The 25,524-nt window shown below is 40.0% G+C and overlaps 1 protein-coding gene across 1 annotated transcript in view; it reads right to left on the bottom strand.

The window, feature by feature from the left end:
• LOC134354991 (dihydropyrimidine dehydrogenase [NADP(+)]-like) overlaps positions 1 to 25,524 on the bottom strand; it is a 921,558-nt gene that overhangs the window by 21,935 nt on the left and 874,099 nt on the right. Inside the window, exon 22 of the mRNA XM_063064591.1 lies at positions 22,106 to 22,246. Within this exon, the coding sequence (XP_062920661.1) occupies positions 22,106 to 22,246 (141 nt within the window). The remainder of the gene's footprint in view (positions 1 to 22,105; positions 22,247 to 25,524) is intronic.

Raw genomic sequence — 25,524 nt, 5'->3', positions numbered from 1 at the left:
GTAGAATCAGTAGCCTGTGCTTGCTGGTGTGTAAGTGAACCTCTGCCTTTCCCAATCTCATGCTGAAGTGAGCAAACATTGAAAACTCTGCTCCTTGCCTACACTGATGTGGAAACAGGGTCAATGATATATCTGTCACTGCATAATGAACTCACTATTTTTTTTTCTTCTTTATTTTCCTCCTAGCTTCATTTGATTTTTTAATTTCCTTATTTTACTTTTTATTTTTCTTATTTCATTTTTCTCTAAAGATTAGCTTCAATACATATTAGATCTATTTGTTGCATGTATTTCAGATTATTGAAACATACAATGAAATGTGCCATTTTGCATCAAACACAGTCCAAAGATTGGGCTGGGAACAGCCCGTAGTGTCGCCATGCTTACGGCATCAACATTGCACCTCACAACTTACTAACCCAAATCCATACATCTTTTGGAATATGACAGAAAACTACTGCTAAGTTTGTACATTCACTTAATTACCTGGAGGAAACCGACACGGTAGGTAAGGAGAAGGAAAAGTTGAATCTAATGGAATTTGCAGGAGTAAAACAGGATTTATCAACTATCTGATTATCAAGTTCCCATCCCATCTGAGTAAGATGGATGAACCGCTCAGAGAGCTGATCATGAAGGACAGGGAATGGTATTGGTTGGACGTTTATGAATAAATGTTCAAATAAATCAGGAGTTCAGCAAATGCAGAGTCTGCATTGTGATTACATTTATGATAAGAAGGGGCTGACATCCTAGTTAGTTGGATGCTAGAGCAATGATCTATGGTTAGCCAATTAAGCACATAAGTTGGACAAATGCCACACAAGCTGTGATGGTGCTACTTGCTCCAATCTTGTCCTGGCAAGGTTTCATCAAGTAGATGTGGGAGAATGGTATATTTGAACAGCTTTCACAAGCCACTTGTGATCATTTAACCTGCATTGCGATTGCAAAGAACGCCTGTGAGGAAACAAATATACAGTGTAAATATTCAGTTCTCTCCTGTCAAAGGCGATCAAGAGGCTGACATGTTGAATCCACCCTCCAATCTGATGGCCTGAACATCAATTTCTCGATATTCTAGCAATTAATACCACTTTCCCACATCTCTCTTTTTCCATTCCCCATTCTGGTTACCCTCCACCCCTTTTCTCTTCATCTTCCCATCACATCCCTCTGCTTCCCCTCTTCCTTCACTTTGTCCCATAGTCCTATTAGAATCATTCTTCTTCAGCTCTTGTCCCATAGTCCTATTAGAATCATTCTTCTTCAGCCCTTGACCTCTTTTCACATCACCTACCAGCTCCTTTAAGAGACTATTAGATAGGCACATCGATGAAAGAAAAAATGGAAGGAAGTGTTGGATTGATCTTAGAGTAGGTTATAAGGTTGGTATAATATTGTGGGCCAAAGGGCCTGTACTGTGCTGCATTGTTCTAATTTCTATGTACTTACTCATTTCCCCACCCACCAACCTACTCATCTTCTCCCTAACCTGGTCTCACTATCACCTACCAGCTTGTATTCCTGCCCCTCCCGCAACATTCTTCTTCTACCTTCCGCCCCTTTCCTTTCCAGTCTTGATGGAGGGTCTCAGCCCAAATCTTGACTGTTTATTCCCCTCTATAGATAATGCCCTCCTTGCTGGGTTCCTCCAGCATTTTCTGTGTGTTTCTCAAGACTTCTACCATCTGCAGAATCTCTCATGTTTATGACATGTTGAACTAAATTCATCTCAAAAACATGAGAGGTATCTTGGATTTGAGCATCAGTATAGTAAGATGCATTTCCATCTTTCATCGTTGATACAGGAGAATGAGGTTGTCAGACAAAAAGAGACAATACAGCTTCTGATATGAGTAATTCAGTCCCCTATTTGAGCATTTAAGACAGAGGTTGATGAAGGGATACAGGGAGAAGGCTGAAAATTGGGGCTGATAGGAAAAATGGGTCAGCCATAATGAAATGGTGGAGTAGACTTGATGGGTCAAATAGCCTAATTCTGTTCTTATATCTTATGGTCCTATGGTCATTCTAGACCTCTACAGTATTCCAAGTCAAGGAACGATGAGAGAATGTTTTTTGGTCGCAACGTCAGAACTCAACTCCCAATAACAGAAATGCAGTTAAAAGAAAGCACAAAAGAAAATCTATAACAACAAAAGTCATGGAGCTGTGGCCTAACAACTCCAACAATCTTGGTTTAATCCCAATCTCATGCTGCCTATGTGGAGTCTATATGTACTCCCTGTGATTGCATATGCTTCTACTGGGTACCTCAGTTTCCTCCCACATCACAAACACATAGGAGATAAAGATAAAAGAAAAGTTAGCTTTATTTGTCACACATGCATCAAAATGTCACATCATAGTGAAATGCGTAGCTTGTGTCAATGAACAATACAGTCTGAGATGTGCGGGAGCTGCCCACACTTCCAGTGCCAACAGAGAACACCCACAACTTCCTAACCCTAACTCATGTGTGTAGGGGAAAAAATGGGCTTTGTGTAAATGGGTGAAGGCACAATGACCAAAGGGTGAAAGCTGTGTGATTGCATGACTCAATGACAGACTCACCGTTATAACAGAGATACAAAATACCTACTAGCCCTTAGGCAGAGGGTGGAGCATTCATTGCTGCAGATAGCCATGGAGGCCAAGTCATCGGGTATATTTAAAGTGGAGGATGATAGGTTCTTGAATGGTAAGGGCATCAAAAGTTATAGTGAGAAGGCAGCAGACTAGGGTTGAGATAATAATAAGTAATTCATGATGCAATGGTGGAACAGACCTGATGGGCTGAATGGTTTACTTCTGTTCTTATGCTATTATGGTACTAAGGATTACAGATATAATGAACATGAAGCTTGCATCAGACTTGATAGGAGAAAGTGGTGGCTCAATACATGCTTATCTGAGATTGTATAGATTCAGGAGAGCATTCAATATCAGAAGAGCCAGCGCCAGCTCAGAAAGTCCAACAAAGGGGCTTTTTTATGGAAGCAGATGCAGAGATACTGGAGAATGAACTGATAACCCTGCACAGTGAGAAGCCCAAAGCTCAACAACGGGCTAAGGGAAAACCTCAGCAACTGGGACCAAATCTGGGATGTTGACTGTGAACTCACCAATATTATGAACAAATCCATGTGAAGGTAAGACAGACGGGAGAGATATTATAGGCTATTTTTCTTGCTTTTTCATCATTATAAGAGGGAGGGAAGATATTTTGGATGTGTGACATTGGCTACCACTTTAAGAATTGTGCCCTGCAGCATTTTTTTTCAGTGCAGAACTGCCAGTGTCTGTACAGAAAACTACAGCATAAAGAATTATGTCTTGATACCAAACTTTGATTTAATTAAGTACCCCGCTGTAAGTTTGAATTACTATTTTCCAGTAGCTCAGAGAGAGAGAGAGATAGAAACTAAGATAGATAACATTACAGGCAGATAAAATTTTTGTGTTAAATGTACTAGCTATCAAGGTTAAAGCTTCTGTAAACAAAAGAAATCTGAACACACTTGGAAAATGGCTTGCTTTAAAAGGGATCATTTTGTAGAGTGTGAAGATTCTTTTGCACTTGATTGAGTGAACAAAAAGAATGTCATTAAGCCAGCTCCATAAATATAGCAACACTTTTAAACTGATGCAACTTTTAAGAAATCAGTTGCTTTGGAATCAATACAATTTGTACGTCACAATTTATTGTGTACCAGACACAGTGCTTAGTATATTTCTGAGCTGGATTGACTATATCTTCAAACAATAAAATTAATTGGCCATATGTCTTGTGTAAAACCAGCAAATAGAATTGAAAGGGGATAAAAATAATGGAAATGCCCAAGGTCTCAACTTTATACCATAGTTACTATATATTAATAATAAATATGATGGTGTATTTTTGTCCTTACAAAGATTCTTCTGGTAAATAATTTTTATTTAACTTACAGCCAGCTATAAAACTATATCTGGATGTCAAGATGAGTATTTGTAGTCAAGTCAAGTCAAGTAAAGTCATTTTTTATTGTCACTTCGACCATAACTGCTGGTACAGTACACAGTAAAAACGAGACAACATTTTTCAGGACCATGGTGCTACATGAAACAATACAAAAACTACACTGAACTACGTAATACAACACAAAAAACTACACTGGACTACAGACCTACCCAGGACTGCATAAAGTGCTCAAGACAGTGCAGGCATTGCAACAAATAATAAACAAGACAATAGGCACAGTAGAGGGCAGTAGGTTGGTGTCAGTCCAGTCTCTGGGTATTGAGAGTCTGACGGTTTGGGGGAGGAAACTGTTACATAGTCTGGTCGTGAGAGCCCAAATGCTTCGGACCCTTTTGCCAGAAGGCAGGAGGAAGAAGAGTTTGTATGAGGGGTGCATGGGATCTTTCATGGCGGGAAGAGACACTCTGATGATCTTCTCAGCTGACCTCACTATCCGCTGGTGTGATGTGAGAGAAAATGAAAAAGAAAACTTGTACCATAGGTGCAATGGCATCGCTAGTAATTGTTTCCCATAATCATACAACAGAAGCACAGAATATGTTTTCACTAGGAAAATCTCTTTTGATTATAAGAGTCTCACTTGTTAGCCAAATGCCAGAATTCTTAATGTGCAAGCAAAACCTGACCTCTCCAGGTCAAGATGAGTTTTCACTGGCTTTGTGTGTTCGTATTAGACAATGTAAGAATCACAGCTGTTGTATTACAGTGAAGATGCTTTCACTGCAAACTGCAGATATAGCCAAAATAGATAACCTGTAACAGTTTTATAGATTCAAGGTTGGACCTTCTGAAAATACGTGCTTCAAATCATGTGTTAAGATGACATTAATGTGATTTTTATCTGAGATTCCCTCATGCATGAACTTCAATTAAAACTACATAAAGGAGGTTTTTCTCCCCCCTCCCAACTCTAAATTGGGGCAGAGCAATTCTGATGCTTTGGCTTCTATAAAGAGTAAAGGGCCAATTTTTGATTCACAAATTCGAACAGGTTGGTATAATTCACTGCTGTCCTGATTCTGAAATACTTGACATTGTTCTGGATCATCTGGTTCCAAGTAATGAGAAACATGCTGCCAAGACACTGTGAATTCAGCAGAGTATTTCATTAGCAGAGTCTTAGCTTGGTGGAAGATGAAATACTTTGTTTTAAATTATTTATTTAACTGCTTGAGAATGTTAATCACAATCACAAGAAAATAAGAAAACACTGAAGGATCACGACAGCTGTGGCACATTTTAAAATACCATCACCACGGCCCTCAGCATTCAAACCACAAATCTAAAGATTTGGATGCCAAAATCTAAGCCGAACCACAAAGTGTGGTGTGGGAGAGATGCAGCACTGTCAAAGGTGTTACCGTTTGAAAGAGATGTTAAATCGAGGCACTTCTCCTTTCTCTGATAGGTTTAAAAATCACATAAGAGATATTTCAAAGTAGGGTGGAGGAATTATAAACACAGGAGATTCTGGAAATCCAGAGTAACACACACAATATGCAGAAGAAACTCAGCGGGTCAGGCAACATCCATGGGGAGGAATGAAGAGAAGACGTTACAGCTAACACCCTTCATCAGGATTTCAAGTCATGAGTCCCGATGAAGGGACTTGGCCCAAAACATTGGCTGACTTCCTCCAGCATGAGGGGCGGAGGAATTGCCCTTTTGTTATGTATTGTAACTTCAAAACATAAAATTAATTGAAAGAAAAACAAGGGAGCCCGAGAGATGCATGTAAACTTCATTTTTACTTTAAGTGGGGTGCTCATTTATGACGTGGCGTGAGACGTATGCCATTTACATACTTCATATATATAACCCGTACTGAATTATGTAAATAAAAAAAGAATGCTTGATCAAAGAATATATTTATAATATTACTGAAATATTACTCAAATATTAAATAGACATCGTAGAATTTACTCTTGTGGGATGTCTTTCCTGACAAGGGGGATCACTCTGCTTGGAGACTTGTGGATGTGAAACAATCTCAGGTTCTGCAGCCTCCGCTGTGGTTGTTGTAGAAATGGACTCTGGGACTCCCAGAAATAGTTATGACAGCACTGGACATGACATCCTGAATGGTGCTTACCAAGGTACTCGATCTGCTAATCTCTCTCAGGCCATCAGACAAAGCTCTGAGCCAATGTTTTCATTTTGGCCATGCTAGATGATCATCATGTAGCTCCTCCAACACTTTAGCTCTCAGATTGTATGGTACAACAATTCTCAATCCCCACATAGGGCAATCTCCATCAAGAACAAGTTCCATCATTAGTTGTCCTCTTGTAATTGTGTACTCCAAAAAAAACAGAGCATTTAGGCTGCTGCTGTTAGCGGAACTCCCTTCTGTAGATTGAAAATGCACACTAGTGGTTGATGATCAGTAATGAGGGTAAACCCTCTCCAATAGGAGTATTGGTTGAAATCAAACTCAGTCTGTCAGTCAGTATATAATTTGTCTTGGCAGCAGAAAGGGAAAGTGATGCAAAGACTATGGGGCGTTCACTTCCATCATTGATAACATTTGACATGATTGCTATAAGGCAAGGCATCACAGGCAAGCTTTACTAAATGATGTGGATCAGAATGTGTGAGTAAAGTGTCCGACATCACTATTTCCTTTGTCTTTTGGAAAGCCATCTCACACTGCTTTGTCCATTGCCAGTTCTTCCCAATCTGTAGTAATGAGTTCAAGGGGTGGAGCACAGCAGCCCGGTTTGGCAGGAATTTGTTATAGTAATTGACAAATCCTAAAAAGCACCACCATTGTGACATGTTTTGGCCTTGGGGCATCCACCTTGCCTTGGATTTTTTCAGTTACTTATATAATCCTGTGCATCAACGGCGTGCCCACAGTAAATGATACTTGGTTTAAAGAATTCATGCTCCTTGCATTGAGCCCTGAGCTTATAATCTTATGATCTTGTCAACACTGTCTTGAGATTTTGGAGATGCTCATAGTCACCCTCACTGGTAAAATGAAGTCATCCAGGTAACACTGAGGACCTGGGCAGCCTTGCAGCACCTGGTCCTTCGCTTTCTGCCAGAGTGACAGAGTTACCAGGTTCGGATATGGCCCAGGTGTGGAGTGAGAGACACTGAAGCAGGTCGATAGTTCACAAACGTTAATGTGAACAGTGTTAAAGGGAAAATAAACAATAAATGCTAGGTTAAATGGGTCCATTAAACTCTCAAATGGGAAACGAACCCTACACTGCAGCTGAAAAGAAAATCTAAACATTAAATGAATACCGCGTCAGCGTCAGTTGACTTGAAAGTCCAATTCCTCAGGGAAGGCCGAAAGCAAACAGGCAGTGAAGTGTTGCTGTGCTCTGTCCAAGTCTCGACAAGCACTACGACGACAAGTATGGAGTTAAATACTATCACGATTAAATAACAGTTAGCTGACACATGCAAATTCACAAGCGCAATTGCCGTATCTACTGCACAGCCGAATCCGTGGTTGTGACAGAAGGTGCTGATGCTACCCCACAAATATGCATATTATAGTGATAAAACCCTTTGTGAGTATTTATGATGAGAAACACTTCAGACTTTTCTTCTATCTCCATCTGTGGATAAGCCACAGTTAAGTCCACTTTGTTGAGGTGTTTCCTTCTGGAAAGGTTTGCAAAGACCTTTCCAGAAATCCTCTATATTGGGCAGAGGATCTACATTCAGCACTGAGTTGATAGTGACCTTAAAATCACCAAAGATCCTGATAGACTCATTTATCTTGGCTACTGGGACAACTTGCATTGCTCCAATCAACCTCAGACGGAATTCCTTCAGCCTCCATGCGATCTCATCGTCGGCTACTTTGTCACAGGATAATGAACCAGACGGGCTTTGTAAAACTTAGGTGTATCATTTTCACTTAACACTTTTTTACCCTTGATATGTTTGAGTTTTCCAATGCCATTCTTAAACACTGCTGTGGCAATATCTAGTACCTTTCTTAATTTGTTGTCAGTTGACTCTATTGCAGGAGATGTGGCATACAAATGGTGGATAGGTCTGCAATCAAGCTGTATTTGTCTCATCCAATCATGCCCCCACAACACTGGACCTCCAGTTTTCACCACATACAATCTCAATGTAGCTTCTTGGTTGTCGTATTTCACTGTTACAAATGTAGTTCCCACAGGAAACTTTTCTCCAGAATAAGTTCTTAGTTGGATAGCTGTAGGCTTCAGCTCAGTACCTTTGAAATGCTGTTCAAATTCATTTTGTGGAATAAATGAAACAGTTAAGCCAATGTCCAATTTCATTTTAATTAATTTGCATTCACTTCTGGTGAAAGCCATATTGTCTGTCTCTTGTCGGTTTTCACAATGTAAATCTCAAGGCTAGTCAGTCCTGTGTCACTCTTATCATTATCAGATTTTTTTTATCAGCAGCAAGCAGATTAGTGCTCTATTTGAAACTGAAACTTACTTTTTATCTTTTTCTCTTCCCAGTGCAGTCCATTTATTTTTGTCTGCCCGACATTCACTTTGGATGTGCCCTACTTTGTTGCGTTTTCTGTAAGTTTCACCTTGAAATCTGCATTGGTGTGTGTATGTGAACCCCGGCTAAAATCATAACTTAACTTGATTGCAAGGCTGGTTCCTGTTTAGATGTTGCAACTTTGTTCACGTTCACTTTCATTCCTGACTGCAACTCAATTATGTCAGCTGCTTCTATTCATACAGTGATTTCAACTGCTCTTTTAAATGTAAGCTGTGCTTCAGCCAGGAGCCATTTTTGAATGCTTTCTTGTAAGATTCCACAAACTGAATGATCTCTTGGTGCATTATTAATCCCAACACTTAACTGACAATGCTCAGACAATTTCTTCAATTCAGCCACGTATGCTGAAATGGAATCCCCTTCCTTTTGATTCCACTTATGAAACCTAAAGTATTATGCAGTCAACAATGGTTTTGGTTCCAAATGTTCCTGCATTACTTTCACCAAAGTCAGCACAGCTCATTTCAGCTGGTTTGGTTAGAGCAGTTAAACCTCTAAGAAAACGGCATGTTCTTGCACCTAGCACACTGAGCAATGCTGCACTCGCTTTATTTCATTTGCTTCAAACTACTGCTCAATTTGCTCTGTATACAGTATCTAATTATCTATTTGGTAATCAAATGTATCTGTCTTTCTGATGTAGACAGCCATTACTACTTTATTTATTTATTATTATTATTATTATCACTCATGACTCACTGTCCATTCCTGCGCTGTTCCAAAGGAAAAAAAAATGAGCTGTGACTTTCTTTAACTTCAATGTCTTGCTGTGCTTCAACTGGGGTTCATTTTAAAACTTCCTCACACCTCTGCTAGGTTTTGTAACTCCAAAGCATAAAATCAGTTGAAAGAAAAACAAGGGAGCCTGGGAGAGGGGTGTAAACTTCATTTTTACTTCGTGAGGTGCTCACTCATGCCGTTCTGCTGTGATCACGTTTGCCATTCACGTACTTCTTACATAATAATGAATTATGTAAACAAGAAAGAATGTTTATTCAAAAATATATTTATATTATTACTTTACTATTTCTGAAATATTAAATATATAACAGTGACTATCTGGTATTTTATTCCATGATACACAAAATGAGTTACCAGTCTTTATCTCACTGACTTTCCTGGGAGTTTGCTGTGTGAAAATTGGCTGGCATGTTTCTAACATTGGACAATGACTATACTGCTATTTATCTGGCCAAAAACACTTTGAATCTTCTTGAAGGTGATGTCAAAGGAACAATATAAATGCATCCTTTCTTTCTTTCTTAATAATTCCACCTCCACCAAAATTGCTCACTTTCATTTCAGACAGCCTTCTTCAGGCAAGAGCATGAAGCAGTTTGACCTGCTGCTGCCAGCAATGTCAATTATGGTTTAGCTGCAGGTGCAAGTAACCCTTTCTTTGATCTCCATTCCTCCTTGTCATTGAGCACTTGAAGATAAAAGTAAGATTAATCCCTTGGTTTCCAGGACAGCATGATTTCAGGCCTTAGCAGAGACTGATAGTCAGCCGATAACATAACGAATTATGCTGCCAAGCTAGTAATTTATTGGATTTTAACTCACCCCTTTTAACAGTTATTATATGACTGGTTCATTCCACAGTTAATCTGAATTAATTGCAAACAGGCCTACAATTTGAATTTAATAAAAATTGACTTTAAAAAGCACAACCACATAATTCCCAAAAAGATTAAGTAAAGATAAAGAATGTTTGTTGCACCTCCCGTGTGAATCAAATTCGAGAAACTGCTTTGCTTTTTTAAAGAAAAAAATCAACTGTTATTTTTGTATAATTGCAACAGTGAGGGCCAAGTAACCTATCTCCATTCATGGTTCACATCTCTCTCTCTCTCAAATAAGCAATTTCAAATCTTGTCTAATTCTGGGTTTTCAGAGCTTTTCTGACCTCCTTACAGATTTCGGTGCTAATCAATTTCTTACTTTTGATCTTGAACTCAAAGGGAGTCCTAATTCTTTGTCCAACTCGCTTGGAATTAAGTCCTGCAGCAGCAGATTCAGCAAAAGCGCAACTTCATGATCCAAATAATCTACGCAACACCAATTTCAACCAAACATCTTTTAGTTCTGCAAACTTCCCTTCCCACTTGCATGAGCTCAGCTAAACAGAAGGACAGAACATACAGCCTATCCCTTTAGAACAGAGATAAGGAGAAATTTCTTTAGCCAGAGTTCAAAGTTCAAAGTAAATTTTATTATGAAAGTACATAAATATCACTATATACAACCCTGAGATTCAATTTTCTGTGGGCATCCTCAGCAATTTTCCTGCAGACATACTCAGGGTGGCGATTCTGTGGAATTCATTGCTACAGATGGCTGTGGAGGCCAAGTCCTGGGTTTATTTAAAGCAGAGATTAATAGGTTCATGATTAGTAAGAAGGCAGGAAAATAAGGTTGAGAGAGATAATAAATCAGTTATGATAGAATAGTGGAGTAGTCGCGATGGGCCAAATGGCCCAATTCTGCTCCTAGATCTTATAGTCTCATGGATATTAAACCTCCAAGCTCCTCTTGCAGACTGTCACTGCTACCACAAAACTCTCCTGTTCAAAAGGATCAGAGTTTGTCCACGTATACCGATACAAGAAAAAGGTCGAACACTGCTTTTACTTATATTGCAGCTTTTGCTTTTTTGACTCAGTCTAATTAATACACTCAGAGAACATCAACACAAATTATACAATCAGGTCTGATTAAAAACCTTGCTTTTAGCACCAACTATTTTGGTAAATTAAGTTGCAATTCATAAGTATAATTGAAGTTAGCAGCTGCAGTTGATCTGGCTTTATAACAGTTCAGAAATTACATTAGCATTGCTACTAATCTACATTTCTTTCATATAAAATACTATAGAACAAATGCAATCTGGAACTCTTATGAGATAACTACTGTACATAACAAAGTGTTGGGTCAGTTCTTAAAAATAACATGCAGAGAAGTTTAACAGTGAATGTTCCAGTACTATAAGGGCCATTTTTCACAAAAGACTCAAAGCTGAATTTTAACTGTAATTGGTTAAAGCAAAACATAATTATTAACTCTAGTATGAAGCCTATGCTTTTCTTTTGTTTGCACAAAGCTTACTGTCCATGCAACTCTTTCTACTAGTTTGTACTGAAATTAAAAGTTGCTTCTTTTTTTTAAACATCCTTAAGTCAGAAGATAGCAATATTATGGTAGTTACTTATTGTCAGCTAGACTGTTACTATAGCAACAGAGTCTGATTCTTCTGAAGCAAAGACTACAAAGCACACATAAAAATTAAAAATGGGAAGTTAAATTATGAAAAGCAGATTGGTTTGAAAGACAATTAAATGTTTTTGTTTATTATGATTTCTATGAAATTTTTTCTTAAATGGCTAAAGACGTGTTTCTAGCATATCCTTGGGAAGAAAATGTATATAGAGTTGTGGAGGCTACAGAAAAGAAATGATTAGCAGGGAGAGGTTGAACAGTTGGAACGGGCTGTCAGAACGAGTTCTCACAGCCACATCATTGGAATCACTGAAGCACCACTATGCTGTCTCAGTCTTGCCAGATCTGATTGGAAATATTCCCGGAGGTCACATTATCTCTCACCTACCTAATCATATTGCACTTTTCCTCTCTACTCTAAAACGTCATAATTTAAAAGGTCTAAGTTCTGGGAGAAAATGATGAAAAAAAAATCACACAATATCTGTTTAATGGCATACTTGTTTCTCTTCAAAGCAAAATAATTCCTGGCGGAAAGAAGACAGTACAAGAGGGTGAACATCCATGTACTGAAGTGGACATGATTCAATATTGTAACAACAAATCCATAGAAAGTACTAGAAGTTGTTAGCAAAATGATAGATTGACATAGCTTTGAGTACTGCAGAAGTTACTGCATGAGTCTCCAAGAGCTTTTACAATTGATCCAGGCAGGATTTCCAATCCTACCAAGGCAGCTAGGGAATTGAAATTCAAATACATCTCCATCATAAAACTATGGGATTGTCACAAATATAAAATCAGAATTACCAATGTCTCAGTCTTGCTTCAATGTCAGTACAAAACAACCAATATAACTGTCTAATCTCAAATAAGAGAAAATCTTCTGATGTTGGAAGTCCAAGCAACCCACACAAAATACTGGAGGGACTCTGTAGGTCAGGCAACAGCTATGGAAAAGAGTACAGGCGAAATTTCAGGCCGAGACCCTTCATCAGGAGTGGAGAAAAAAGATGAGAAGTCGGAGTAAGAAGGTGGGGGAGGGGAGAGGGTAGGAGAGATACCAGGTAGCAGGTGATAGATTAAACAGGGGGAGGGGAGGGGTGAAGTAAAGAGTTAGGAAGTCGATTGGTGAAGGAGATAAAGGGCTAGAGAAGGGGGAATCGGATGGGAGAGGACAGAAGGCCATGGAAGAAAGGGAAGGGGGAGGAGCACCAGAGGGAGATGATGGGAAGGTAAGGCAATAAGGTGAGAGAGGGAAATGGGAATGGGAATGGTGAAGGTTGGGGGAGCGGGGGCATTACCGGAAGTTTAGATGTTCATGCCATCAGATTGAAGGCTACCCAGGTGGAATATAAGGTGTTGCTCCTCCAACCTGAGTGTGGCCTCATTGCAGCATGGACTAACATGATGGAATAGGAATGGAAAATAGAATTAAAATAGGTGGCCACTGGGAGATCCCGCTTTTCCTGGTTTCGGAGCATAGGTGATCAGTGAAGTGGTCTCCCAATCACCTTGCCAGGGATAGGGTTCCTTCTGCCCTCACCTACCACCCCACCAGCCTCCACATCCAGCACCTATTTCTTCATAACTTCCGTCATCTCCAACGGGATCCCATCACCAAGCACATCTTTCCCTCCCCCCAATTTCTGCTTTCTGCAGGGATCACTCCCTACCTGACTCCCTTGTCCAATTGTCCCTCCCCACTGAATTCCCTCCTGGCACTTATCAAGCGCTACACCTCCTCCCTCACTTTCATTCAGGGCCCCAAACAGTCCTTCCAAGTGAGGCGACACATTACCTGTGAGTCTGTTGGGGGTCACTAACGTATCCGATGCTCGCAGTGTGGCCTCCTGTATATCAGTAAGACCCGATGTAGATTGGGAGACTACTTCGTTGAGCACCTAAGCTCTGTCGGCCAGAAAAAGCGGGGTATCTCAGTGGCCACCCTTTTAATTCTACTTTCTATTCTCATTCCAACATGTCCATCCATGGCCTCATCTATTACAGCGATGAGGCCAGACTCAGTTTGGAGGAGCAACAACATCCAGGTATCTTCCAACCTGATGGCATGAACATTGATTTCTTGAACTTCCAGTGGTGCCCCCACCCCCGTCTTTGCTTCACCATTCCCCATTCCCACTTCCCTTTCTCACCTTATCTCCTTAACCTGCCCATCACGTCCGTCTGGTGCTCCTCCTCCTTCCCTTTCTTCCATGGCCTCTGTCCGCTCCTATCAGATTTTCCCTTCTCCAGCCCTGTATCTCTTTCACCAATCAACTTCCCAGCTCTCACTTCATCCCTCCCCTGGTTTCACCTATCACCTACCTTCCTCCCCTTCCCCCACCTTTTTACTTTGACTTCTCATCTTCTTCCCTCTAGTCCTGATTCAGGGTCTCAGCCCAAAATGTCGACTGTTTACTCTTTTCCATAGGTGCTCCTGGCCTGCTGAGTTCCTCCAGCATTTTGTGTGTGTCACAATGTAATTGTCTCTTAACAGCCCACAGAAGTGTCTGAGCAAGTCACTTGGTTCTGGATGCAATTAGGGATGACATTAAAACGTCAACAATATTTCAATCCTATACAAGGATAAATAAGAATAATATAATACCACAGGCCATTAGATATAGCAGCAGAATTAGGCCATTTGGCCCATCAAATGTGCTTCACCATTTCATCATCTCAGCCGCAATCTCCCTATATCCCTTCATGCCCTGACCGGTCAAGAATATATCAACCTCTGCCGTAAAGACTTGGCTCAACAGCTGCCTGTGACAATGAATTCCATAGATTCACCACACCCTGGCTGAAGAAATTCTTCCTCATCTCTGTTCTAAAAGGACACCCTTCTATTTTGAGGCTGTGTCCTCTGGTCCTAGACTATTCCATCGTAGGAAACATCTTCGCCACATCCACTCTATTGAGGCCTTTCAATATTCAATAGGTTTCAATTAGCTCACCTCTCATTCTTCTGAATTCCAATGAATACAGGCTCAAAGGCATCAAATGCTCTACATATGACAAGCTGTTCAATACTGTCACTTTTGTGAAACTCCTTTGAACCCTCTCCAGTATCAGCTCAACCTTCCTAAGATAAGGGGCCCAAAGCTGCTCATAATACTCCAGATGAGGCCTCAATATTCTTAACTTTAGAAGTTGTACAATTAACAAGCAGGTCTAATTATGTATTTGTACGCAAGAGATCATTTCTCCACCGGAGCAGGTAGGCCTGAGATGCAATCAACATTGGCTTTCATTTAGTGATTAACAAGTTGCATCTTACTGAATGGCATCCACAGGCAATTTGCTGATGAAGTAAAAGGGACTATAGATCCGCTGTAATGTCAGCAGTAATATATCACTACCTGATTCCAAAAAAACAGCAAACATTTTCAAACAGATTTATCCCTCTGGTGACATCTTACAGCAATATTTTTATGTGTACAACTTTAAGCCTGATGTAGGCTAAGTGATTTCAAGACGAACAAAACCACAAATGGCCTCATTTAAGGTAAACAACTTCCAGGAAGTTTAGAAAATGGCAGAGGTCACTTAATAACAATGTATACAGCATTGTGCTTCTCCTAAGAATGACATCAGTGTTGCCTCAGCAACACCCACATTGAGGTTACGTCAAATACATCTCCAATATTTGGTCCTATGGGGGCTACCTTTCTGAATTAGACTCATATTCTCTATTAATTGAAAATCACAGAATTGTGGATACTGGACATCCAGAATTAGAAGAACAAAAAACTTGGAAATACTCAGCAGGTCAGGCAGCATCAGCGGAAAGAGAATTATTGCTAACATTTCAGGTCAAAAACTTTTCACCAGGTCTGGTAAGGAGAGAAAACACGGGCAATTTTCTCACTTTCCTGTTCTATTGAAGGGTTCAACTTGAAGTGTTATCTCCATTTTCCTTTCCACAGATGCTGCCTACCCTGCCAAGTACTTCCACTGCTTTTTGTTCTTATCTCATGTTCTCCATGTTATCCAGCTGAAAGCAGAAACATTATGATCCAATTTCACCCTGCAAGCAAATCCAACAAATATTTAATCATGACTGAACTGTAACAATAAGTGCTTATTATTAAGTGAGGAGGGAATAATGCACTAAATCTGCTGAAGTATTTTGGAATGTATTCTGATTGAAACAAGTTGGCTGGCTGGCTGTCCATAGCTCCTCAAACTTTTCAGGTGAATTGATACAGAATATATATTATCAATATACAGATATTAGAAGAATTGGGGGGGATCTCTTTGAAACTTATCAAATGTTGAAAGTCCTACGGAAAATGGACGAGGGGAGAATGTTTCCTGTAGTGAGGGAGTCTAGGACCAGTGGGCACAGCCCCAGAACAGGAAGATGTCCCTTTAGAAGAGATGAAGAAGAAAGTCTTCAGCCAGAAGGTGGTGAATCTGTGGAATTCATGGCCACAGATGGCTATGAAGGCCAAGTCATTGTGCATGTTTTAAGAAGAGGCTGATAGGTTCTTGATCAGGAAGGGTGTCAGAGATTACGGGGAGAAGGCAGGAGATGGGGGTTGAGAGGGATAATAAATCAGCCATTTTGGAATGGCAGAGCAGACTTGGTGGGCCAAATAACCTAATTCTGCTCCTTGTCTTATGGTCTAATATACCCCGTATGTGACAGATTCAACAATTTCCTAATTGGATCTAACCTGCTCTGAAACATTGCATCCAAGCAAATAATAATGAAAATGGTAATAGGCCCCATTAATGAATTGATCACAATACTCCATTCTTAAAAAAGAATAGTGAAAAACAGCTGAGCTGGTAGTCAATTGGAAAAGTTTCAGGAGATCCAGAGTTAACGTGAAGGCTGTATTACCTTCCATCAGCCATGGGGAAGGAGAGCTTACAAACCAAAATCCACAGAGAGGATATAACTGGAGTGCTGCTCCGACGTTCTCTTAGCACTCTGAAGCATCCCAGTTAAAGGAAGGCCAGTTAATCTACACCATGCAAGAAGCTGTAGGGAGGCCACAATTGTGGCTTATGTCCTTCTCACCAGGGTTGGGGGTTTAAAATCTTTCTTGACAAAGGTCTATCCTACCTTTTTGAAGGTTGTGTTTAGAGGTGATTGGGCAGTTATGTCTGTGTGCCGCTCAAAGGAACTGTATGTTAACAAGATGTGAGTCAGGTGTTGGCAATAATATGCTAGCTACAGCATCCTCCTCATGACAAGGCATAAATGCCTCCCAAAAAACTTTTTAATGTTTTCCTTACGATACTTAAGGTTGGGAAAAGATCCTTCAATACTCTGCGAAGTGCCAACCTGACCTGTAGAAAACAGAGTAAACTGAGAGATGCATGTATATGCTGGAACATGTTTTAGGATTCCGCATGCAAAAACTTCCAGAACAGTCCTTCTCCTTCCCTCTTGCTCGATGCTGCTGGACTCTATGAGTCTTGAGCAAGGCTTAATCGATGCAGTTTGTGGATTGGACTCTACTTCACATAATGATGTGTTTCTGGTTTCTGGTTGCTCTTTTTGTGCTACTTTGTTCAATTTTGCTTGGAGTGGACTAGTGCAGATGGTGAGAGACGCGCTGCTGGATTGAACTGAACTGAATATGCTTGGACTCTTGCGATGTCTTTATGATTCGATGGTTTGTACTCTGTGTTTTCTGCTTTTTTTTGCTGTTTGCTCAATTTGTTTATTTTATGTGTTGGGAGGTCTGATGTTTTTCTTTAAATGGGTTCCATGGTTTTCTTTGTATCGTGGCTGTATATGGAAAGATGTAACTCAGGGTTGTATATTGCATACATACTTTTGTACTGTATAGCCTACATTATAATAGGGGACTACTTTATGTTTTAGTAACACGTCATTGCATGCGCTATTAGGTGCACATTGATCTGTACATGTGCGCTGAGTTCGGATTATGCCAGTAAAGAACCATGAAACTTAGCTTCTATCTTCAGTGTTTTAGTCAATAGCATTGCTGTGTAACCAGGCCACATACACAACAAATTGGCGACAAGGATTATGGACCTACATCTTATCAGAATGCCATGTTTTAGTTGACAATGGCACTTGGAGAAGAGAGAGAATTTAGATGCATCTAGATGGAGTGTGCTTGTTGCGCTAACAAAAAGGATATGTGAGTCAAAAAGGAAGCAAGAGGAGAACAGGGCTAAATTAACATAACAAAGATGGCAATGATTGGAACCATTACAGTGTTTGATAGTGGCATTGAAAACTGGGCAACTTACATTGAAAGAGTGGAGGTATATTGTGATGCTAATGGTGTTGATGATGAAAAGAAAGCCAGCGTCTCACTCAGTATTATGGGAGCAAAAACATATGGGCTGCTACGGAACTTGTTAACCCCTGAAAAGCCAGCTGACAAAACGTTCAAGCAAATAGTAGACACTCTCCAACAGCACTTAAACCCCTAACCACTGGTCATTGCTGCAAGATTTAAATTTCACAAATGGAATCAGAGCAAAAATGAAAGCATTTCTGAATATTGTGCTGAATTCCACAAATTATCAGAACATTGTCAATTTGGAGCTCGTCTATCAGACACATTGAGGGACAAGTTAGTGTGTAGCGTGCACTGTGAAACCACACAGAAGAAGCTCCTGGGTGAAAAAGACCTTACATTAGAGAAGGCACTGAACATTGCAATATCAACAGAAACAGCAGCACGGGGTGCTTCAGAGATACAACAGAAATCTCTGGAATATGCTATGAATAAAATGTTACTGAACAGAAATGAAGGAAAGAAATGTTACCATTGTGGGAACGTGTCACATGACCCTGATGACTGTTGGTTTAAAGACAAAGAATGCAGAAATTGTGGCAAACAGGGCCACACTGGCAGAGTATGCAAAGCTAGTCAACAGCAGAAAAAGGAAAAAATACAGAGAAACAAGAAACCCCAGATTTAGATTTAGATTAGATTTAGATTTAGATTTAGAAAGGAAAATACAACAATGTACACAAAATGGAAGAAAGTAGTTCTGATGAAAACGACTCAGACGAAAGTGAATTGTCTTGTCTGCAACTTCAGAGAGTGAAAGAGACAGATGATCGAAGAGTAATAAGGATCACTCCATAAGTGGCAGGTATGAGACTGAAAATGGAGTTGGACACAGATTCAGCTTTAACCGTGATCTCTGTAGACGACTACAAATGACTGTTTTCTCACATACCTCTGAAATGAACTAAACTACTGCTAAAAACTTACACAGGACAGAAAGTGCATCCCAAAGGTAAAATTAAAGTGACAGTGACCTACAGAGACAAAACACAGCAGCTGAACCTCTATGTACTGAAAAATGGAGGACCACCTTTGCTGGGACGTGAATGGCTCAGGAAAATCCAGTTGGATTGGCACACTATCAAGGCACTAGATGTGTCAACAAAGGAGGGCAGCTCAGCGGGGAAGATGTCTGCAGCTCTCCTCTCACCCATTGTTGATTATTAAAACGAAGAGGAGGAACTAGACAGCGTCGACGATGAGGACGAACGCAGTATTGGCCGTGACTCAGATGAAGATACAGAGGATGCCAGTGAGACAGATATTGCCAATAAGCGGGATGATGAAGACTACCTAGAAGTAAAAGAGCATATGTGCCAGGAGAAATTGACATCTCTCAAAAGACAGCTACAGTAGTTACAGGAAGGCACTTTGCAGAAGTACCAGAAAAGGATGAAGAAACTAGACCAACAATACAAGGAAAGAAAACCAAATGCAGAGCTTTTTCTGCAACTGGAGACAGAACAAGTGGAAAGGAATTATATTAAAGAGAAGAAAGCAGCAGTGAAGGAATTTGAAGATAAAAAGATTGAGTTAGAAGAAAAGAAACAGATGATTGAGAATGAGAGGCTAACAATGGAAATCACAGGAGATTCTATGGAGGTAAAGCCAATAATAACTAGGAAACTAAGGAGGAGACCTAATGACCCTGCTCCAATTACAGACCAAAAATGAAAACCTGCATCTGCGCAGTTAAATTACTTGTTAAGAGATGAACAGATAATGGAAGATCTGCAAACTCTCAATAAGCTTAAACTTCTGAAAAGACCAGCATCTCTGTCCTCTCCTGAGCATCTCCTCAGCACTCCTACTGAATCACCAGCACAAAGATATGAAGCACGATTAGTAGATGGAAAGTCATATTACGATAAGAGATGGTATCATAAAGGTCAGGCTATCTATTTGGAATCTAAGGAGAATACGAAGATTGGCTGTGTAATTAGCTCAGTTGGAACAAATGAGATATGGGTAAGGAAGACAAGTGATAGCACAAAGATGCTATATATCTAGGACAGCTACACAGAGGAGTCTTCATTATACGGAGGTGATCTGCTGCCTAGAACTCTTAGCAAGTTGGAGGCGCACATCTTCTTAACTCCCTATGCTCAGAGGTCAACTTTTCATGACTTTTATATGGAAATCTGTATTAAAACAAACAAGTTCATTGACAGACTGAAGAACACACTATTTGAAGACTCTTTCCAATGCTATCTCAGTTTTGATGATTGTACATATTTTTAAGAATAACATTTACCTTTTCATCATCTTTGCAAGATGGAGGTGACTACTCTTTATGGCTGGAACAATTTGTCGATTGTTTAATTTATTCCAGACAATAGAGTGAAGACCTATTTGCTTCACTGCCGGACAATCTAGAGAAGACCCGCCCCCCCCCGAGACTTGAGTATAAATGGGTCTTAGACCAAAAGTAAAAAAAAAGGCTTGTTATAATTTGATATTATTAAGTTGCTAAGTAAACAAATGGTAGGCATTTGTACTGTATGTTAAAGATAAACTTATTTGTTTAGCATAATGTCCCAGTAAAAAAAAACAGTTGATACACTATTAAAATAAAAGGGGAGGAGTGAACCGTATAGCCTATAATACGGACTACTTTATGTTTTATTAACACGTCGCTGCATGTGCTATTAGGTGCTTATTGAGCATGCGCTATTAGGTGTGTATTGATCAGTACGTGTGTGCTGAGTTCGGATTATGCCAGTAAAGAACCATGAAACTTAACTCCCGCCTCCAGCATTTTTGTCAATAGCATTGTTGTGTAACCAGGCCACATACACAACAACTTTGATAATAGATTACTTTGAATCTTTGAAGAGCATAGTTTGAAGTAAGATCAGTTGCTTGAGCAGTTGGAAAGCATAGGAGAGTTGTACCGTAGAGTCACATATGAGGGAAACAGACCATTCTTCCCACTAAATCTGTGCCAACCATCAAACACACAAAATCTATTTTATTCTCTACATATCCCTGTTACCTCTCCTATTACATATATCAGGGGGTATTACTGTGGCAAATCCATCAGTCTTTATGCCTATTGGAAGCAGGAGGAAACCAGATTATCCCGTGACACAGTACTTCCCAATCTGTAGATCTGTGGAACTAATGGGACTGTGATTTTCCCCATTAAGCTATAAGCAAGATGCTGACTAAGTAAATATTCCATAAAGAATCACACTCAGTGGCTACTTTATTAGGTACACCTGTTTGCTAATGCAAATATCTAATATGCCGGCATCTCAATCCGTAAAGATATGCAATCATGGTCAAGTGGTTCAGCTGTTGTTCCAACCAAACAGCAGAAGAGAGGACAAATGTGATCTACGTGAATTTGACTGTGGAATGATTGCTGGTGCCAGACAGGGTGGTTTGAATATCTCAGATCTCCTGAGATTTTTACGCATAACATTCCCTAGAATTTACAGAGAATGAAGCAAAAAAAAAACAAACAAAAAATCCAGTGAGTGGCAGCTCTGGGGGTGCAAATGCCTTATTAATGTGAGAGGTCAGAGGAGAAGGGCGAAACAAGTTCAAGCAAGGCGGCAGTAACTCAAATAACCATGCATTTCAACAGTGGTGTGCAGAAGAGCATCTCTGATCCCACAACGTGTCAAACCTTTAAGTGATGGGCTACAGCAGCAGAAGACCATGAACATACAAGAGGTACCTAATAAAGTGGCCAGTGAGTATACATCCATTTTTTCCATTTTGAATCCATCACTAAATAGTTCAATGTTGTTCTAAAATAAACACTAAGAGTTAACTCATTGATTCAATTTTTCCAGTAGAAGTTCTAGGTTTAAGAGTTTATGATTTAAATGGGTAATTCACATCCATTTATCTGTTTTCAGGATTCCCAATGTGAATTGATTTACTGTGGAGTGTATCGCCTTCAGCCTGGTTGGACTTGGGAAACAGCAGCCTGCTGAAGATTTGCTTATAATAGATATACACATGGATTTCAATTTGTACATCTAAATGCCTCATAAATCAGAAGTGATAATACACATTGTGCTCATTACTAATGTCTCCTTACCTGATAACCAGAGTCATTACAAGTCAGGTAGCATTTGCCACAGTTAATGCACATCTCCTCATCAATCAATGCTACCACATGGTCCTTGTTATTCAGCACTCTATAGGGTCCAATATGTGGCAGAGTTCTGCCAATTACTTCCTAGACAAGAGCATGAAAAATAACCAATATAAATTGGAAAGGCAAAAATGCGTAAAAAACTTCAAACAACATGTAAATTTTGATACAGTGAGATACAATGCAGTTCAACTATCCATGACTTGAAAGACAAGTAATGTTCCGCTCTTCAAACTACTTAAATAAAAGTCCACTCAGTGGCTACTTTATCTGGTACACCTGCTCATGCATGCAAATATCTACTCAGCCAAACATGTGGCAGCAACTCAATGCACAAAACCATGTAGACATGGTCAAGGGATTCAGTTGTTGCTCAGACCAAGCCTCAGATTAGCAAAGAAATGTGATCTAAGTGACTTTGACTGTGGAATGATTGTTGGTGCCAGATGGGGTGATTTGAGTATCTCAGTAACTGCTGATCTCCAGAAATTTTCATGCACACGAGTCTCCAGAGTTTACAGAGAATGGTGTGAAAAACAAAAAAAAAAATCCGCTGAGCAGCAGTCCTGTGGGTGAAAATGCCTTGTTAATGAGAGAGGAAAGAGGAGAATGGCCAGACTAGCTCAAACTGACAGGAAGGCGACAGTAATTCAAATAATCATGTGTCACAACAGCGCTCTGCAGAAGAGCATCTCTGAACGCACAACACATCGAACTTTGAAGTAGATGGGCTACAGCAGCAGCAGACTACACTGGGTTCTACTGCAGTGGCCATTTTATTAGGTAAACTCCTGTACATAATAAAGTGGGCAGTGAGTGTATTTTACCTTGGTTTTTAACAAAGCACAAGCAAATATATCTACAAACAAGAGAAAATCTGCAGATGCTGGAAATCCGAGCACCACATACAAAATGTTGGAGCAACTCAGCAGGTCAGGCAGCATCTGTGGAAAAGAGTAAACAGTTAAAGTTTCAGCCCAAAACATCGACTGTACTCTTTTCCATAGATGCTGCCTGGCCTGCTGAGTCCCTCCAGCAGTTTGTGTGTGAAGCAACTACGTCTAGTTGTTTCTTAAGTGTAATTCATTAGGCAGGTCCTTGACTTAATAAAACTTTCCCCAACATCACCTTTCTCCCCAACCCCCTGCTTTCTAATTCCTTTCAGTTTTTAAACTTAATGCTTTTGTTTTAATCTCAGGCCCATTTTGAACAGTACCCCATTAGCACACTGAATAATATTCACTCTCCTTCATTATGGAGGACAGTAAGTCAATTTTACACGATTGTCTCCATCTCCTTGGAGGATGCGGGAGTGGCTAATCAGTAGGAGCCCTGAAGGAATCACCAGTGATGGTTATAAATTAGAACCTCTGCTGACAACTGTGAAAGGCCACTTTTAAAAAGATCTTCCAGCTATATCTTATCCCTGTTTTATGATGCACATTATACAGTTGTTAAAAAGATACACAGTCTTGAAAAGAACTTTACAATGGCCATAAAACTGTATAAAGTTGCAATGCACATTATTTTGTATTTGTGAATGTTCTCTAAGCGCATCTGCTACAAGGCCCCTGGATTATAGAGAAGCATCTGCTGTCTATATTAGAGCTGTATCTAACTGACCTGTTCTGGCAAATCCATGCTTGAATCGACTATCATTTTACAGAGCAATTATAACCCTTGGTATATTGACCCTATCTAATAAGATTCAAGATTCAAGATTGTTCAATGTCATTTCCTATGAGTGTAAAGGACAATATGTAAGTGTAAAGGAGAATGAAATAATTGTTACTTCAGATCTGGTGCAGCATGAAAAATAGAGAAAAAATAAAGAATAAGGTAATAAAAAACACAATAAATATAAATACATAAGATAGCTTATAGATATAGATTGATTGTATATCCATAAAGTGACGCTAGGCAGTACATAAGGTGACTGTCAGGAAATAATAAAGTAGTGGTGGAGTTAGTGAGTGGAGGTGTTGATCAGCCTTACTGCTTGGGGAAAGTACCTGTTTTCGACTCAACGCACACAAGATGCTGGAGACACTCACTAGGCCAGGCAGCATGTATGGAAAAGAGGAAATAGTCGACATCTCGGCCCGAAGTGTTGACTGCTTATTTTTTTCCATAGATGCTGCCTGGCCTGCTGAGCTCCTCCAGCATTTTGTGTGCTGCTTTGATTCCTAGCATCTGCAGACTTTCTCGAGTTTTTGAGTCAGATAGACTTGACATGAGTGCTAAGTAGATTCCTCCCTGATGAGAGTGGGACATACAGTGCTTGAGGAGGGATTTTGCCATTTGTGTGATTTGTTCTTTTTTTTTGCATGTTGCGGGTTTGATGTCTTTCTTTGTAGGATTCCATGGTTTTCTTTGTTTTGTTGTTGTCTGCGGGAAGACAAATCTCAGGGATGTATACTGCTTCCATACTTTGATAATAAAAGTACTTTGAACCTTTGAATCCTTCAATCTTTGTGTGGGATCTTTCATGATGTTACTGGTCCTTTTTTGGCACCTTCTTGTATATATATCCTTGATGGCAGGTAGGCTGGTGCTAGTGATGGATTGGGCAGCCTTGCCTACCTGTTGTAGAGCCTTGCAGCCTGCCTCAGTACAGCTTCCATACCAAGCAGTGATACAGCTTGTCAGGATGTGCTCTCCTACAGTTCTGTAGAATGACATGAGTATGGACGTGTAAAGTCCAGCTCTCTTCAGGCTCCTCAGAAAGTAGAGATGTTGGTGAGATTTCCTGTGGATGTGTTCTGGGACCATGAGAGGTTGTGTGTGAAACTGACTCATTCAATCCACCTGTCCTGTCTCTGGAACAACAAGACTACAGACCAATGTGTCAGACATCCCCTTCTGCTGGATGACAATGTGCAGAGTATAATGTCATCTGTTACCAGCCCCATCCCCTCTAAACTCATCCTCACCTCCATTTGAACAATTTATTCTCTATCTATTTGTTCTTGCAGACTACTGCGATATTCCTCAACTCTTCGTCTTTCAAGATTGCTGTTTCCTAAATTTGTGTCAATCTTTCTAGTAGTTATGCACGGCAACAAGATTCCACCCTACCATAGCACAAAGACATATGTAACATTGTGGGCCAAAGGGTCTGTACTGTGTTGTCTGTCCTTAGGGCTCAAGTGCATCCATGGTAGCACGACAATTTGTTTTCTCATTGTCCCCTTATCTGCTGCATCTTTGAAGGAGAAATCAGCTAGAGGCCCTTTGAACTTGTTCCAACTTTCGTAAGATCTTAGACTTGGCATCAGATTCCAGCAGTTCCTATGACCCTCGGCTTCCTAATCTTCAACATCTGATGATCTAATTTCATCAATTCTAATAATTCATGACCA

Source organism: Mobula hypostoma, chromosome 12 (genome assembly GCF_963921235.1).
Source record: "Mobula hypostoma chromosome 12, sMobHyp1.1, whole genome shotgun sequence".
Classification (NCBI taxonomy): domain Eukaryota; kingdom Metazoa; phylum Chordata; class Chondrichthyes; order Myliobatiformes; family Myliobatidae; genus Mobula; species Mobula hypostoma.
The sequence above is the reverse complement of the archived record's forward strand: the minus strand, read 5'-3'. Positions and strand labels throughout refer to the sequence as shown.